The sequence below is a fragment of the Dicentrarchus labrax genome, unplaced genomic scaffold (assembly GCF_905237075.1).
Source record: "Dicentrarchus labrax unplaced genomic scaffold, dlabrax2021, whole genome shotgun sequence".
Taxonomy (NCBI): domain Eukaryota; kingdom Metazoa; phylum Chordata; class Actinopteri; family Moronidae; genus Dicentrarchus; species Dicentrarchus labrax.
Window position 1 is genome coordinate 5065231 of NW_026136718.1, and position 18566 is coordinate 5083796.

The 18566-nt window shown below is 39.2% G+C and overlaps 2 protein-coding genes across 4 annotated transcripts; both read right to left on the minus strand.

Annotated features, from left to right (window-relative positions):
- Positions 1 to 3893: 3893 nt before the first annotated feature.
- Positions 3894 to 10109, minus strand: uchl5 (ubiquitin carboxyl-terminal hydrolase L5). Its single transcript, XM_051377509.1, has 11 exons — positions 9915 to 10109; positions 8828 to 8891; positions 8625 to 8730; positions 8030 to 8155; positions 7330 to 7391; positions 6879 to 7009; positions 6596 to 6659; positions 6143 to 6245; positions 5129 to 5242; positions 4758 to 4856; positions 3894 to 4263 (listed from the first exon to the last, which is right to left on the minus strand). Exons 1-11 carry the CDS (start codon positions 9988 to 9990, stop codon positions 4219 to 4221), a joined length of 990 nt encoding a protein of 329 aa, XP_051233469.1. The 5' UTR covers positions 9991 to 10109; the 3' UTR covers positions 3894 to 4218.
- A 273-nt stretch (positions 10110 to 10382) lies between these two features.
- glrx2 (glutaredoxin 2) lies at positions 10383 to 14996 on the minus strand. Of its 3 annotated transcripts, none has more exons than XM_051377517.1 (4): positions 14952 to 14996; positions 13654 to 13717; positions 12597 to 12773; positions 10383 to 11263 (listed from the first exon to the last, which is right to left on the minus strand). In XM_051377517.1, exons 2-4 carry the CDS (start codon positions 13714 to 13716, stop codon positions 11099 to 11101), a joined length of 405 nt encoding a protein of 134 aa, XP_051233477.1. In that variant the 5' UTR covers position 13717; positions 14952 to 14996; the 3' UTR covers positions 10383 to 11098. The 3 variants fall into 3 exon arrangements, with proteins under 3 accessions (XP_051233477.1, XP_051233475.1, XP_051233474.1); XM_051377515.1 differs by lacking the exon at positions 14952 to 14996 and adding an exon at positions 14739 to 14904; XM_051377514.1 differs by lacking the exon at positions 14952 to 14996 and adding an exon at positions 14700 to 14904.
- Between the last annotated feature and the right edge of the window lie 3570 nt (positions 14997 to 18566).

Consider the following 18566-nt stretch of genomic DNA (forward strand, 5'->3'; position numbering starts at 1 on the left):
TGCCTCTGACGCACTTATTTCTGAATTTAAGGCAAAAATGTCAGACTTCTTCAAGCATGGAAGTTCATTGCTGACATTTGGAAACAGTGTAACCATTTAAACTCAATGATCTCACGGTCTAGTTTGCACCTAATTCACTGTTAAATTGTCTACATTAGCGCTAAAGTGAATACTGAACTAGTCATTGAATTCCTAGGCCCTTGGAGGCAGAAGGAAACAAGCTGTAAACGCAAACACATTATTACCTTTAAGGTGCTTATTTACTGTACACATTCCAATGAGCAGCTTGCATAGGAATGAAGGGAGCGCCACCCCCGACACTGAATCCAGTTCTCCCTTAATAAAGCCAGTATTTACACATCCAGCTGAAATGGAAAAACAATAGCATTCATGTGTGTAGTCGTGTTTGTGGCCACTTGGTGTCCAATATTCACACTCCTTTAAACCACCTCCTGAGAGAAATAAGCCTCTTTAGCTGCTAAACTGTCTGCTATATTCACCAGCTAGCAGTTCACTTTAGTTCAGCTCTGAGCAGGGTTTATCAGAGCATCTGAAAACTGCTGCTGGTGGAAACTGTGTCGATGAGTGTCGTGAGGGTGAATCATCATAACAGTAAAGTTGGGGGTGTGAAGCCAAAACCAAAACTTAAAAAGACACAAGAGCTAAAAAGAAAGGAGGGTAACTGCAGTGTCAGGTAAAATGTATCTGTAGGGGTTACTTTTTTCACATATACGTAGTTATTTGATCCATTTTTAATATAAAAATATTGATTATAGCAGCTATAAACAGATTCTTTCATGCAGTTCCTATATGCAGGGTTGGGATGGTTACTTTAAAAATGTTTTAAAGTTCAAAAATAAAGAAACAAACCTGATTACATATTACATTACTTTTAGATTACCTCAACACCAAATATACAAATAAAGAGAAGAGAAAAGAAATATCAATAGGATGACGTGTATTCTATAAATCAACAGAACAATGTTACCTTAGAAAAGAAAATGTGGAAACTTTGATTTTACCAACAAAAATGAAAAGCTTGCTTTCCATTAAGCAAATTCAATTCGATTCATTATCTTCATAGCTGGAATGGGGAATATAATGGATTACAGTTACCTTTTCTTTGTAACCTAATAACATAACTTTGTTACATGTAATCTGTTACTCCCAACGTCTGTGCCTATATGGGCTTATATGTGTCTCAGAAAGTTCTAAAATATCTTGCTAAAGCAACTCAGAACATTTATCTTTCCACTGACTGTTAATTACTATCTGTCTTGAATATCAAAACTTGAAGTGGTGTAATGTAAATGTCATGCACTTTGGGTGTTTGGTTTAGCAGAAAGGCCAGACACATCCACATGCTGTACACACTGACATATTTTCAGAGACAATGTGCTGGACGTTCAGTTGCACAACAAAAACAACATTCCTCCTTTTTCTGGAACATTTCATTCCGCTTTGTGCAGCCGATGGGGGCCACGTCATCGCAGCCGAGTTCCCGCACTGTAACAATGTTTAAGGTCGTAAGGACAGAAGAAGAGAGAACACCTTGACTGACAGCAGAGAGAGTCCTCCTCTGCCTGCTGCTGTGTCTGCTCTCTGATACTGAGACTTCCAGCCGTGAACTCATAGTACAGGCTGACAGTGGCCAGACACCCGGACGTTGCTCCTGACAGGCTGACAGCTCCTGTTCCTCCCTCAGACCTGTGGCCTGCTGCTGAGGTGTAATGAGATCATCTTTTACACCAGCAGCTCTCCAGAACCGTATGTTCTGCTGGCCTACGGGTTAGAGGAGTAGGTCTGTGATCTGAACTTTAAGTTTCAAACCCAGACATGCTGGGAAAGTGTGTGCATGTGTGTGTATTTGTAATAAGAGTTATTCAGTTTATTGGAATTATTATAATCCCTTTTGAGCGACGCTACTGGCTAACAAGCTATACAGTAAAATGGTGACCACAGCAGTCATTAGACCTGCTAAACAAAAGCATGTTAGTTTGATGATTGTGAGCTCAAAGCACTGTCTGGGTTATCAAACGCCTCATTGGCTGATTTTAAATGAACCGATTCACTTTTTTTTCTCCATTTCCGTAAATGTCTTTTTCACACATGCACCACTGCACGTCTGCCAGTGGAAGAAAAAAAGGGGATTTCTAATACTTCGGCCAAGGTTTCTTTCATTTTTATTTTCTTTAAAGACTAATTATGAAAACCTATTCATCTTTATGAACAACAACAACAACAACAAAAAAGGCCAAACATTTGCTGGCTCCAGCTTCTCTGCTTTATATCATTCTACATACTGAATACTTTTGGGGTTTGGAAGAAAGGCCATCTTTAGGTCTTTTCCTGACATTTCTAATATACTAAATGATTAATCAGAAAAAGAACCAACAAGGGAAACAATCCTAAGTTGCAGCCTTAAAGCTAATTTTATGTTTCAAGGACTTTTTTCCTTGTCCGAGTACGGAACCGCTGCTTTTATGGGCCTCCAAAACCCGTTCAGACACTGTGCGTGATAATGAGCTGAACAAATAAACTCGACATTCCGTTACGCAGCAGTCTTTGGCTATTTTTAAAGACTTCATTCTTTTTGTAGCATCTGCATCTTCGTCCGTCTACAGCACAATACATTCTACGCTGTGTGACATCATCCAAGCATAAAGGATAAAACCGCGATGTAAAGACTAGATAATTACTGTTTGAAGGCAAAGCATTTTTTGGTGAGGTAATGACGGCATTCACAAACACCCTGCAGAACTGGAACACTGTCACTGTGAAAACTTTGTTTGTTCATCCACGTGGCCTGACCACAGATAAAAAAAGACACACTGTTCTCTCTCTCTGAGCTGGTAGTAAAACCTGTGAGTTTTCATTTGTTGCCATGAAGGATCTTGGCAACAGACTACTGGGACCATATCCAACTAGTACTTAAGGTGTGTATGTAAACACAGGAGCCTAAAATAGAAAAGGGCCACGTTCTACTTTGGTCGACAGACTGCGGATGCGTCAGTCTGCACGGGACTTCAGGACGCACACAGTGTTCAAGCACCACCCGTAAGCCAGCGAAGTACGGTTGCTTTGTACAGTACAAAGCAGAAGTTGATTTACAGGACAAATCACAGAGGCCACGACAGACTCCCATGTTCAAAACATCAACATACTGTTACGGGAAGCTATCCAAAAATCACACAAGTCACCAAACTTGTACCAGTCGTTTCTTAATGATGCACTTATAAGGACTTTGTAGCTTGTCAGTGCGTCTCATCAGGTTAAACGGTTAAATACAGATTTGAAGGCAAGATTGTTAAATATGTTTTTAAAAAGGTTTGATATTCATCTTATCAAATACATGTTGTAGATTCACTAATTAAATTTACATTGGACAAGTTTAGCAGATGTTTTTTTTTTGTAATATAATAAAAAATACACTCCTTGGTTTTCCTCTCTTTCACCAGCAGGTGGAGGCAAAGATCTACAAGTAAATCTGAGTGGCTGTATCTCAGTTGGGAGCATTTAGATAAAAATATCCAGTCTATAAAAGGCTGATGTGTGAAAAAAAAAAAAAAAAAAAAAAAAAGAAACCAGGATGGCCAAGAGGTAAAAGAGGCCAGCCGGTGACTGAAAGGTTGCTGTTTCAATCCCTGCCACAAAAAAAAAAAAGGGGTGTATACCAGCTGTGAGCTAGGGACTGAAGGGTGGCTGGTATCACATAAACAGTGCCAACCATCTCCCCTTTGCACTAAGCCCTAAAACTGCTGTACTCTGACCTCTCAGACGTAATGTGTATGTGTAACTAGAAGGGATATGCAAAAAGACACATTTCAACTACCTTATGTACATTGACAAAGTAATCATCTTAAAAAATAAAATAAAAAATCGGTTAAACAAACTTCTCACAAACGTCTAGACATTTTATTATGAAAATAAGACAACATAATTTGAGCACCCCTATCCTTCGGTCATGCATTAGAGCTCATGGACACACATGGAGAGAGTATATTGCCAGACAGTCTCTCTGCTACACCTGCAGTGCAGTTCTTAATGTCTGGATGCTTCACAGGATGCCACAGTGAGGAAGTGCTGCAGACCACCCATGGTCATTAATATGAATATGACAGATGATGTACAGTATCTGTATGTGGCTCAGTGACGAAAGAGTGACTGTGGGGTTCTGGATGCGTGTGTGTTGGCTCCTCTGTTGAAGTTTGTGGTCGTTCACTTGGCCTCCTGGGCTTTTTTGGCGCTCTGTTTCTCCTTCGCCTGGTGAGAAAAACCCCCAACATTTTCACTCATGTCCAGCATTTACACAGGAATCAGTAAAGAATGTTTTTATGACCCTAAAATCATCAAATCTGGGCACATATTGTGCAGACATTTCGTTTCAATAACTGTAGTTGATTCAAACTTACTTAAAGCATTGCAGAACAAAAATAACTTTTATGCCTTATTCATGAACTAGGCATGGCATGCTTATCAGACATTATGTTTGTCCTCTAATGGACAAAATAAACACAGAAGCTCTACGTTTTCTATTCATTGCAGTGATCAGTGTTTTGTTACAGTTTTCCTTTCATGGGACCCTTCACATTGACCTAAAAAAAATACTTGCTAGTAGCAACCAAGATATCTCATTAATAATTACTGGCATTTTCAAACACTGTTGGGTATCCCATCTCATCGAACGTGACACGCAAGCACTGAAAGTAAATACTGTAGAGGAAAACTACAGAAAGAAAAAAAAAAAAAAAAAATACCTTCTCCACCAAAGGTATTAACTGCTGGTACTCTGCCAGTGTCTTCAGTAGCTCCATGATGAAGGGAAGGTAGTTGTGCTTTCGTCGGATGTTTTCAATCTGCGAGAAAACACATAAATCCAAGTGAGGAAAAACTGGGAACTGATGTGTACGAAGGAAATGAACAGGACCTCTGTGTTGGGAGTACATTCAGAGGTGGCTGGAAACACAGCCTCTGTATCTATAATGTTCTCGTGGTTATTCAAAAAGGTTTTTTCACAGGAGAAAAGAAAAGAAAAAAAACTTCCAATTTCTGGGCAATTTCCTTGTGTGACTGTGATTCACTGTAATATATGTAACTGTAGGGAACGCGGTGCTGAGCACAAACTCACCTTATATCTTTTAAGTTTCTGATTTTCCTCTTCAATAAGGAGCTGGTACTTGGCAATCTCTGACTGGATGGAGCTAAGGAACGTGCTGCTCTGGTCTGTGTCCATTGGTTCATCCTGGGAACAGAAGGGAAAAATCTATACTTTATATTCAATAACGCCACAATGCATCTGGATCAGTTTGGATGGAAGAATCAGCACTCTGTTGATGGGAGAGTTGGTGATGAGGATTCTTATGTTGATTGAACTTTAGAAGCTTACAACACAATGATTTAATTGCTGGGTTGTTACACATTTGCGAGGGTCAATTAAGGTCAGCATAAGGACTTATAAATAGTGCGTTTGGAAACTCAAGCATATGCATTTCATTATTATCATCCAAATAAGGCAATAGAGAATATAATGCAAAAAGCACTCCTTAATTATTTGCATGAGGGTTTCACTGTCGCCCTAAAGTCAAAATGGGACTTGTAGATTTTCCTTCAGAAGTAATTTCATGAAATTAAGTTAAACCTTGTGTTTGCTGACCTCCAGTGGTGGAACACCTTACCTCGCTGCAGTAATTCAGACGTGTACTCAGGTTGTGATCAGTATACTCTGACATCACTATAAAAGGTGCGGTTGTTTACAGGGGCAACAGAGCACATTTCCAAACACCCAATAATTACGCTGGGTGTGGCATCAGATGCGACAGACTGAACATGGCAACCAGAAACAGGTCAGTGAAACAAGGATTTTTTTTAGCTTATGGTGACGTATATTTTCTGAAATTCATTGACAAATGTGCATTATTACACTAGGTTTCATCAAAAGCGGCATCTGACGCATCATCTTTGGTCAACAAACACGTCAAACAAATGTTTTTTTTCCCCGCTTGAGCACAATAAAGTTATGATCTCACTTTAGAAGGCTGACAACTGATGCACTTCACACATGCAGCTTCACACAGAGAGAGTAAAAGAACACATTGCTCTTTGTCATGCCTGCGCTGGATTTGGCTCTTTTGCTGCCACTCACCTCAGTAAGCTGGGTCTGGAGCTCCGCGATTTTTCTCTCGTATATCATCTTTCTGTCTGACACAATGGCCATTAGGTTGAATCGGATCTCTCCTTCACTGTACCTGAAGAGGGAAACAATACAATTTTACAAAGTACAAAATGATACACTGTCAAGAAAACCAGGAAAACAAAGATATTACAGTATTTGGCAGCCAAGTCAGTATATACACAGAGAACACCAGCTTTGCTTTATAAGGTTATTCACTGTGAAAAAGGCAAATTAAATCAAATGAGATGGATGAAAGAGCTTGCAATACCAGCATTAATGCACATCACTTTACAGTTACTCTGTTTTTGTGTCCAAGTCATTACTCTGTTTTATAAGAAAGTGAAAGAGATGCAAACATGCTGCATTAAACACGTACGTCAACTGATGGAAAGTAAAATTCATTTAAAATAAAAAGATATTCACTTCTGTATTCTTTTTTCGATCACTGGGCGAACTGCGCTGATCCAGTCATCCTGGTTGCATGCACCTGGTGAAAAAGACGAGACAGGAATAAATACTGCAGGTGTCCGTATATACAGTAACTGTAAGCACACACTGTACATCATCATATAAACAGGCAGTTTTAGGGGAAATGGGCCATGGCCAACAAGAAAATAATTTAGCTGTGCACAGCAGGACCTCTAACCGAGGGACTTTAAACATAAAGCAATAAAGGAAAAACAACCAATTAGGGTTTTCTGCTTACCCAGGTCAATTGGTCCCTCTCGAAGTCCATCCAGCTCGTATAGTCGGCCGTTAACAGGAACATAGCTCACAAAGTGGAAAGCGTCCTCGTCTTTTGCAGACGACTTTGCATCAAATTCAAACATTTGCTGTCTGCAAATACAAAAAAGGCACAATTATAAAATATAAATTCATAGAAACAAAATGATGCTTGTGTTCTGTCTATTAAAAATCTAAGAGCATGGAAGTGGGGAGGTTAAGCCAATAAATGAATGTGATGTACATAATGTTCAACGTTAACTTTTGAGGTGACCGACAAATGAAGCAGCCTCAAATTACTCCGTTTCACAAAGGCAGACTGGTGCATTCGCAACAAATGGGCCAAACACCGAGTTAGAATGAGGAGCTAAAAATAACATGAAGCTAATCAAGCAGAGCTTCTCCAGCTGGATATGACATGAGCAAGAGCTTACCTGGCAAAGCTGTTGTGAACTTGTCGGATCACTTCGGAGTTGCTAAGAGCCAAACCTTTCATCTGAGGAGAGCGGGAGAGATGCAGGATTATAATGCTGACTGTGTAAACCTTGCCGTTAAAAAGATACAGCGGCATCATGAAGGGCTGTATGGGACACTTCATACATTCCTTTATCAAGTAACAAGTTATGCATCCAATTAGCGTTTCAATGATAGTAAACTAGTGTTTGTCTAGGCTGAAGACGTCTCTCTACTTTGAGTTTTTCCAACTGAAGGAGAACCTGAACATCATAAATCAGTTCTGCCTGGTTCTTCTGAATATTTGTTGGCCAGACAACTGAGTCATCATGGTTTTGAAGGTAAGAGGATAAAACTGTCAGTGTTAGCGATGGAAGGGGAAATTATTATATCGAGTTGTGTGATAAATTATTGCTCCCAGAGGGAAAGGAGTTGAACATTATTTTTAGAAAAGTAAAACATTATTCATTGCTCTATTATTTGAGACAGAAGCCAAATGCTGATGTCACTTAGTTGTCATAGTTTCCATATAACAAATACACTAACAGAAAACTATATTAAGAAAAAAACAACAACAAGTAAATTAGTAAAACTAATGCACACAATGCAAAATGTGAACAAAAAAAACACAACACCAAGTCACAGGTTTTTGGATTCAAGAGAAAAATACCATGAACGTACAGCAGCGTCAAAACTCTGTGAAAACTCCCTGAACTCTGTCAGTGTGTCTCCAAGCAACATGTCAGAATGGGAGCAGTTGAGCAGAACGCTGACTATTGCCTGGGTGGCACAGGCATTGTTAATGACCTGAAAACACACAGACAAACATACACAGTAATTAATTGGACAGATAAAATATCCCCCTTATTTACGCATGATTTAAGAAAAGGGACCACATTGTAAATTGAATGATCAGATCTTCTTATCAGAGTGAGGATGTGGTGGGCTGTGTGCTTAATGTCACAGGCCCAGTCAATTACAAAGAACAGCCATTCGTTATCTAATTTGTTATCCAATTGGGCTGAACAACTTCACACTATAGATAACAAAGTCTTGCAATTACGTTTGGGTTTCTCTTGTGCACCCTTAGTTGGCAAAATATAGATAAAAAATGTTATTCTTCATCATAAGTCTTTCTTTTGGAGCTATATTTCAGCAGGAAAGATACTGGGTCAAATGCATCTGGAAGGACGTGTGCATAAAAATAATGTCTTGCTAATAATAAGACGCTCAGTGTGTATGGTTTTTTTTGTTTGTTGACAAAGCTAAAACATACCTGTTTTGCAAAGAAGATGTGGTCAAGCCGGGAATCCTGAACAATCGATCCTGCTGGCTCTTCACCTGGCTGCCACTTGAAGAGGAAAATCAACCCATGAACTGGTCTGAAACACAACAAATGCATTAAAAAAAAAAAAAAAAAACAGCCTTTATATAGTAAATAGTACAGTTAATATAGTGACGCTGCAAGCACGGACATACTTCAAGTTGTCAAAGTTCTCTGGCTCCATACTCCATATCTCCTCAACCTGGGCGCCTTTGCAACCTGACAAGGAGAAGTAAACGTCAAACATTCATTAACACTTCTTGCAATCTCAACGTTTAAACCTATATACTGGAGTATGCACAACAGGATCTAGTTACGTTTACATACATACAAAAGATGAATTAAAAAACATTTTATTAAACACTCCTGTGTGTACAAGAAATAATCTATCACCCCTTTCTGTGCTTCCCACACCTTATCTCGATTTGTTCCTAGTCTCCCTTCTGAATCACATCCTCCTCACCTCTCTCACCCTTCGTTGCAACCTTACCCTTTCTTCACTACATTTTTATTTATTTATCACAATGCACACATGCTTGTGTATTCACTTCCCCCAATAGAAATAGTGTCTTATTTAAACCAGTGTGATCAAATCTTACTCTACCTCATCTCTTCTTCTTCTTCCTTTACCACTGTGTTTTTTCTGTATCCCATATAGTATGTTCTACCCTTACTGTCTCCACCACACCTTTTTAGCCAAAGGTTCAGATATTTCCTTTTAAATTAGTGCTTTACCTTCCCTTTCTCCAAATGAAATGTGCATTAAATGCCTCCAGCACTTCCAGTACCCCATTATCTACCTCATACCCAAACTATTCCCACTGTAAGTAACTCAGTAACCGTGTACGTGAGCTCCACCAGGTCGTTCACAGACGTGCACTGACTGTCTGTCTGTCTGTCAACTGTCTGTCTGTCTGTCTGTCTGTCACCATCCCCTCGCTCGGTTTGTTTTCACGCGCCGTTGTTTTGAACGCTGAGTAATGCTAGCCAGTTAGCTTGCCCAATTAATTTACCTACGGCTGCACATTACTGAAGGCTGTAAGCGTGTGGGTCGATGCTGGCGGTGCATAGCCTCTAAAATACTTCGGTTTCATCCTCGTAGCTTTTTTTTTCCCCTCTTTGTGCATAGGGCTGATATAGTAATTAGGAAGTAACCGTTAGCTTTGGAGCAGCTAACTAGCGCTGTCGGGTAGCCACGTTACACTGAATGAGCCTGCTAGCCGTTAGCTACCGGTCACTCACCAAAGCCTTTAATCAGTTCTGTGAACACGCCCGGGTCACTTTCCATCAGACACCACTCTCCTGCGCTTCCAGCCATTCTTCTTTATTTCTGTTTTATTCAACCGACTGTGCACATAGACGAGATGCTAATACCCTGGCTAGCAGTACACCCGCTAGTCAAGCTAATTTAAGTGTGAGTGACCTCACCGTGATGCGCTGCAGTGTGGGCCGTCTGTGTGCGCACGTTTTATTCCACGGGGTACACCGTAAGAAGGAGACACGTATTTGACAAAAAAAAAAAGGTTATTTCAAACATTAGCGATAATTTAATATACACTTATCTATCTTTCCGAAGAAACCCCCTGACGGTGAATACCCGTTTTTATTAACGGCTCTCTTATGAACCTGGACCAATATCCGCCCTCCTACGAGGAGTCGGATGCAAAATGAAGCACTCTTCGGTATGAATGCAGAGACGTGGGAAGCTGATGGCAGACTTTCATTCATATTTATTAATAATCATAAATACACATTCAAGGCATTGGTAAATCGTTTAAGAGTGGATATAACTTCATACATATATTCATAACACTGAACAGCATCATGATTCATCAGGTTTAACTACCCACATTATATATATATATATATAATACATAGCAGTACACAAGAACAGCTACTGCATATAAAATGCTTTGACAACCAAGTAAAAAAAAATATAAAATTGTTATATTTTTCACATTTCTCAGTGAGCTGTGATGTTCAAATACTTAGAACAATAAAAAATGTGCTAGTTCTTACAAAAATCTGCAGTTCTTACAAGATATGGAGAAAGACCTCAAATAAACTCATTAAAAGAAGACGGGTATTGACTCAAACCGTCGATACTTCATGAACTAATGATGTTCACCGATGACGCTTAGCTCGTGCTTTTTTATGACTGTAATACTGTACAATGAAACCACCATGCAGAAGAGAGGTATGAGAAGCAGCGCCATTATTCACAGGTTTTGTTTACAACATGGCAGCTTTAATAACAACAATACTGTACATCCCTGGATGAAATTGTATGTAGCCTAACATCAAGTATCCAATACACATTGATAAATATATAACATAGTGGTGTTCAACCGATGTACAACGTGGAGCATGAGATCAAGCAAATATTTAATTAATACAGGATTGAAAAACACTACAAGAACGGTTAGTCATTTAGTGGACTCAAACTGTCCGCTGCCCGAGCCCTCGGAGCCGGTCGCAGCGCAGCAGGGAGTACACTGTTCGATCAGGGGCAACAACTTTCCCTGCTGATGGAGCTGTTTGGTATCAGAGCCACCCCCGATGCAGTTTCCGTTAATGAAGACTCTTGGCACCTGAACACAAAAATCACGCCACAACATTAGCACGGTGTGGTGAGAGTAGTTCTTTTACAAGCAATGAGGTCTAGTGCGGAGTTGTAACTGTTGTGACTCTTATTAACTTTCATCAACATGCTTTGCATAAAGATCAGCCTGCTCTCCTTTACCAGCAGAGTGTGTGTGTGTGTGTGTGTGTGTGTGTGTGTGTGTGTGTGTGTGTGTGTGTGTGACTCTGAGCTCTGACACAGAGATCGACCAAATAACATTATATGGGTTTGCTAAGCCCCAACTCTCTGGTTCTTTCTTATTAAACATAAAAGTAGTTTTTAACTGGTTATGAAACAGTCTCAGTTTAATAATAGTTTAATTTTAATACTGATGCCTCTATATGACCTACATGAAAAAACTAGACCACCAGTGAGGAGACTGTTTGTTTCTATGTAATTATTCTGAATGCCTGCCACCGGGTCGGATTCAGTCAGATTTTGCCTTGAAATTAATGAAACGAGGTGTTATAAACATTACTGCTTTTGTCCACAGGGGCCGCCAGAATCAACACATAATAAAAGAGCTGTGTACAAAACATTTAGCCATCTTCTAATTTTTAGTGTTCAGTAGGTCAAAGTGTAGTCTAGATTTTTGAGAAAACCAAATTTTTAATTGTCTGTTGTCTTTCTGAAAGCTGTTAGCACAACTCCAACAGAGTTGGAGAATTTCAGGAATCACATTTCCCCAGTTTAACTTTTATTCACATCATTCATTTAAGCTTATCAAGATAATAGCTTTGACCCATGTAAACCTTAAAGCTCATGAACAACTTTTACAAAGAAAAAGAGAAATAACACTGAGTCTGCAGTGAGTCCAAAAATATATTGACCATATAAGATAAAGAATATGTTATTGAAATAACTTGCATAATGTAACTGTAGTTTATTGTTTAGAGTGGTAAGTTTACTGTTCGGGGGATCTTATTTCAAAGCGTTTTTATATATATTTGCCAAACAGTTAATGAGTCATAATTATCATCAAATTATCACTAACTTCTAAAATGTCATTTCCAATATATGTGCTACCATTAAAGACTACAGCCTGAAAAAGCAGCAGCTTGCTCTGGTCTTTTTCTTGACTCAGATTCAGCGGTTTTGATCAAGATAACGTCCTAATTCTTGGCAGCAGCACCAACAAAAACACTAGACAAGTCGGCCTAAATTTAACTTAAATGCAGAGCCGCCAGAACAAACAAGCTATCAAATATCCATGTTTTGATTCTTTTTTAAATAGATTCTGAAATAACAGGCTGTGAAGTTACTTGGAATTACGCTCCCAAAATACAACATTAGGCTCTTACCGTTCTGGCACCAGTCATCTGAGCTAAGGCCTCTTGCAGTCTCCTCCCGTCATTGTGCTCATCCAGTTCAATCACTTTGTATGTCGCACCAATTTCATTGAACACATTCTTGGCCATTTTGCAATAAGGACAGGTGGTCTTGGAAAATATCACCACGCAGTTCTGTGACACCACCTCCTGAAAAGGTCAGGCAAAAATAAGATTTAATTAAATATCAGTGGAACACAGAAATAGACTGCACATACCAGGCATCAAGGGAGTTGCTAGGCAAAGGCAAAAGGAACCATAACTCTGAATGCCCAAAATAAATAGATAAAGATAATTCAAAATTTAACTCTCATCTCATCATATGATGATAATAATAATTAGCAAGGGTCTGGGAATCAGCATCGCACTGTTTCAGCGCCTCGTCTGTCATAGCTTTTGGATATTGTTGTTGTAAAATGTGCAGAGAAAAATCAAAACAGGAGGCAACATACTGGGACAAACTGAACAAAGTTCAAGGTATGGTGGTGGATTGTGGGAAACGCCAAGAAATCAACATTTGGAGAAATAGAAATAAGTGAAACGTATTGCTTTTCCACCATTCAGCACGCTCCCACTATGTGTTAAACATTTAAATAACACAAATGACAAACACACAACAAGAACAGTTAAAGTCATATACGTATAATAATAAAAATTACAATAAAACACCCACATTAAAAACACAATTGCTAAAAAGGATGTTTAGACAGTGATGGACCAAACTAAGTTATAGGCTAGGCTTTAATGAAGAGAATAAAGGCAAGTTTTTAGTCTTGATTTAAAGATTTCAGCTGATCTTGCTTTAACACGTAATGGAGTAATAAAGATAGGGTGCACGGTAGGCAAATGACTGACTTTTTAATTAACTGAAGGAATGACCAGGAGACCAGCACTGATAGAGCAAGGAGTTTGTATATGGGATAATTTGGTCTGATAAAATAAAAATAAAAACATCCACAGCACACTATGACTGTATCAACAGCTTTAAACAAGTTGAGTTCAGGTTTCAGATCTGAAGGCATCTACTCACCTGAACATACTGAGAACAGACTGTGCCGGACACCCCAGTACTGGAGGATGTAAAATTCCCCATTCTGAAAAAACACAAAGCACAATATTGGACTATAGAGTACTTTAAAGCATTTGGTCTCTCTGAATGTAACTAACACTACAATAGAGTATTGGTTCCTGCAATAACCTTAAAAACGTGTAACTATCACAGGGAGAGACGACCTGGAGGCAAATAATTAGCACCAAAATAATATTTAACTGGAGGATAACTGCTGGTCTGAAAAAAATGATTTCCATTGTTACAGTCCTAGGTACTGATTTTATCACGTCTTAAATAAATACCGTCGTTTCACTCCTCGTAACACCCGATCTACAACCGCAATAAGGTTTATGTGCTAGGTAATCCAGGATTAGGAGTACACATGCTCTTCACCAGCACAAGTAATGACCTCAGATTTGATGTGGGTAGGCGACACGCCAAACTCCATTTAAAATATTGCAATATCAAGACGGCACGCTAATTTAAAAACGAGTAACACGTCGCAAAACGTGTCTGTACATTTTTAACGAAACATTAACACCTTGTTGTAAATTCGGCAATGACTTTATACATTTTACCAGTACTTCTTTCAGTTAAATTGAAATGATTGTAGTAGCTTCACTGCCGCCCAGCGCGAAAACATTTGATGGAAGATAGCAGAGGTAACGTTAGCTCACGTTTAAAACACAGGCGTGCCAAAGACAAAGGTTGATTTTTTGTGTGAAATAATGGGTTGTTGATGGATCACACGCACGCCGAATTTACCACAGAGACATGTTGAACCGCACAGGTTACAAGCAATGTGTGTTTGTCAGTGACCAAGGCACTTTAAAATAGATTGAACCTGGAATTATGAGAGGTTGTTACGAAACACGTCAGCGTGGCAAAGGTACCTTACGCATGCGGTGGTAAATGGGCTAAATTACATGAGCCCATTTCAACTTTATGAACCGAAAATGAGCTCCCCGGTTAACGGTACGTCTCCATGGTTGTATAAAAGGTCTGCGGCCGATTTATTAAACTACCTATCTGGATATACTTTGAGTGAAGCTAGCGGGAATGACCTTCGGCAGCCGGTCCATGCCACCCTGGGAAGACATCCTGCTCGAGCAAACATGGAGACAAAATAACAAACTGCCAGAAGGGAATCGAGCTGTTGGCCTGGTTGAAACATGCGGTTAGTGTACGAACACATGGGACGTTACACAACACTGCTGGCTGTTACGATACGCGTACCTATGCCCGCTTTATTCGCACTGTTTATGCCTGAAGCCTACCTTACGTGAGCACCGGATGTAGTTTCTGACGCAGGCTGTAGTTTGAACGTAACGTCAGCGAGGCAAACGTGGAGAAGCGTTAAACACGTGGTTATTCTCAAGATGTATTTTGATGATTGGTGTATAGCATGATGAAAGTCAGTGTGTAGTTCCCTTCATGCTGCTTGAATAAGTCATACAAATAAAAGATATATTTTATATGGTTGAGTGCTGAGGATGAATTAAGTTCCACGTATGGCAGAAGTTCTCTAAACTTTTAAACTTTACGTATTTGATTAATGTCTTTTGAACTGAACTTCCAGTATATACAGACATGAATATATTGGCTGTTACATTCAGTGTCTTTTCATGCTTCGTGTCTTAATTCCCCTCATATCTTAATTCCTTTATATAGGCCTATTATATATTTGTTTTTTTTACACTAAACAGGAGGAATTAAACACCTACAGCTCTAATGACCTTTTGATGGCAATAAGACAGACTTTTTTTTTTTTTTTTCCAGAATGACATTGTGAAACAGTGAAACAAGTAAAATAAAACAGACTCTCTATCCAATTTCTGTTTTTGATTCTTTCTCTTTTTTTTTCTTTTATTCAATTTTAGGTATTTAGGAAGACCTTTTCCCCTAATTTTAGAGACTGGCCTTGACTCATGTTTGTATTTAGTGAGGATTAGTAGAGTGATAGGTAGTAATATCATTAATAGGTGCCAGGGCCACCTCATCACCTGTGCTGAGTGTGTTGAGGTCAACGAGACCAGTGAAGAGATAACATTCTTCTGTCACCACACAGGCACCAAAGCTGGTACCAATGCAGATTATTTCCTCATGTATCATCAAAAAAGGTTTTCATTCCCTCTCCTTCTTCAAATGCAGGAGGATATGCATTAGTTCAGAAGTAACTAATTCCCATTTACCATGTATCCCAGAATAGGGTCACAGGCTAGCAAATCAATCACAAATCTAAAGGTATCTGATGAGGCAGCACAGAAGTGCTTCACTTCAAAATTTTCTCAAAGCCAAGCAAGAAATGCATCATTCACACCATCAAAGAGAACTGTAGTTTTGCCCTGGAGTGGGTTATATCCTGACACAAATCCAGAACTGTTATGAAGGACAGGGTAGAATAGTGTTAGGGTTCAAATACCTGCTCACAGACACACATGATAAATGACAAGGAGGATTGCTCCTGATCTCTGCAACCTCCGTCATTTTGGTCAGGCTGGACCGAGCTTCAACATCAAACTGGAGTCTTCACCTCTCTTTTAAAGTGTGAAACCTTTTCCTTCACCTAAAAGGTATGTGCTTCCTTCTGGGAGAAGTCTTCATCCATCATCTTCATACAAGAGAGTGTGTGTGTGTGTGTGTGTTTAGATTCCACTTCTTCCCATGTAAAATCTTTCTGTTCAGTACATCAAACCATAACCTGTACTGAGGTTATCATACCTTCATCAAAGGGGGTGGGCGGGTCATGGTGCAAGGGAAAAACTGATTCCCACTGGCCAAAGGGTTGTCATGGCAATGGACATCACCTCTCTGTGAAAGGCATACAAACTGAATGGAGTCATGTCATGTCATTAAATTCTGTGTTTCTAAAAAGAGAAAAGACAAATCCTCTATTACTGATCAAATGAAGCATTGCGGAGGCACTTTAAGCTCATTCTGCCCTGTAGTATTTTTCTGTTACAGCGGTAGAAAAACAGACCTAGGTACAAATATAGAATTGTCTCAGCTGACCAGATAATATGATAATAGGCTAAAACTCTTAAAAGTGACAAGAATTTAAAGCATTTTTCATGTACCAGTTCAGGCGCAGTCAGGAAAATGTGCGCGCTTTACCGCATGTAAAACAGGCCGGTAATGAGGCATGGAAAAACATTTCAAGCTGCAATGAAATTCTGACACGTGGAACTGGTATCTGTTGACAGATTGTTGGTGGACGTATTCGCACTACTGAGTGGCACAGAGCCGATCTAATTTATGATACATGTAATGAAAATGCCACTACAGCATCAATACAGTCTCTTGATGTAGATGCATGCACAGGTGTATCCAAAATGCCCTCAGGACATTTAATATTCCTACCTTTATGCAGAATATTATGTGATAAACAACACAAACCAATTTGCTATAATAGAAAGCCATACATTAACGACGATTGATGACAATGACAGACTGTACATGTAAAAGTTAATAGATTAGAAGATCACTTGACTTAAAAACCTAGAACTCTATTCAGAAGATGGACTCAGTGTCATTTGATGTGGATAATTTGTCTTTGGAAAAGAATGAGCAGCCATTAGTGGGATCTATATCGCACATCTCATTGGCATTAGGCCTCTGATGCTTCACTTTGATGTATTAGAGCCAGCATGGGGTGAGTTGTTGACATTGCCTCTTCTGGTTTAACATTTCTTTGTAATACAAATCACAATGAGCTCAAGCCTATTTCAATCCAGCATACATTGTGCAGAAGACAAGTGCCTTGGAAATCTGTTCATGACCTGGAAATCTGTCCGTCGTAGTGATAATAAGAAGAGACTGTCACATTCATGCACATCAGCATTTCACCGCCTTAAATCCAACTGATATTTCTCTTTGGGTTAGTGGAGGGAAACCCACACAAACTCTGGGTACATGTTCTCCACAGGGAGGACATGTAAACGCCACACAGAGTTTATGCCTGATCATATAACATGTTGTCTGACCACAACGGAAATCAGAAATGTTTATAGGTGTTCCTGAAAGGCCATCCTGGAATGCATTCACAGGTTTTTTGCACCAGGTTGTGCACATGAAAACTGACAGAAATAGTTGTGTAAGACAGTGACACAGTCTGCTCTTCCACATCATTGCTGTGGAAAAACAACATGAAAACGGAAAAATGTAAATGCACAATGGTGACAAATCACACTTCAATTAATCAAACCTTAATGGCACACGTCTGGATCTGATTCATTCTAAACACTGGAGGGTTTTAGCCTCTTTGATTGACCAGCCAAATAGGATTTACCTTTCTGGGAAGTATTTTGATTTCAGGCAACTTTGTATTGCAATAACCAGGCTTTGTCTAGGCATTACTATAATTTGATGTAAGATATTAAGAGTTTTGATGAGACCTTTTGATTTATAAAGAAACAGGCAAAAATGAAAGACAGTTCTTCTTTCATTTATTTTTGCATGTTTTGAAAAATGTTGTGAAAATAAAAAGTCTTCAGGTTTATATTTTTAGACACATTTCATTTCTGTCACTGCTTTTGAGGACAGAGAGTTTTAAGATGTTTGTTTTCCCAGTTTCTCTGCACATGGTTTTCTCTACAGTTCCTTTAGGCCAAGCAGCCTGATACTAAAGAAAAAATCTTAATTGTAGTCTCCATTGATCAAAGCATAGCTCCTGGCCATACCTTGATTGAGTGCTGTGGACTTTCTGCTTAACAGGCAATTGGCAAAGTGCATAATAACTCATTTTTAGTCAGTTCATCAATAAGCTAACACTAAAATCTATAGCACTTATCATGCGGATAAGTAAAGTGTGTGTCACTGTGATTTTTCACTCCGTGTGAGCTTAAATCAGGAGCTCTGCTGTGTGAAAACTGTCAGTCAGTGCTGGCTGCAGA

Bases quoted from the DNA above. Each gene is read 5' to 3' on its own strand.
- uchl5 (XM_051377509.1), bottom strand. From the start codon at position 9,990: ATGGCTGGAAGCGCAGGAGAGTGGTGTCTGATGGAAAGTGACCCGGGC. The intron at 6,246-6,595 runs GTGAATATCTTT...TTCCCTCTTCAG, and splicing joins ATCGAAAAAAGAATACAGAA to GTACAGTGAAGGAGAGATCC. The intron at 5,243-6,142 runs GTGAGTGGCAGC...TTCTGTTCCCAG, and splicing joins TCCAGACCCAGCTTACTGAG to GATGAACCAATGGACACAGA.
- glrx2 (XM_051377514.1), bottom strand. From the start codon at position 14,869: ATGTGTTCGTACACTAACCGCATGTTTCAACCAGGCCAACAGCTCGAT. The intron at 13,718-14,699 runs GTAGTTTAATAA...GTGTTTTTTCAG, and splicing joins CTCAAAGTATATCCAGATAG to AATGGGGAATTTTACATCCT. The intron at 12,774-13,653 runs GTGAGTAGATGC...TGACCTTTTCAG, and splicing joins TCTGTTCTCAGTATGTTCAG to GAGGTGGTGTCACAGAACTG.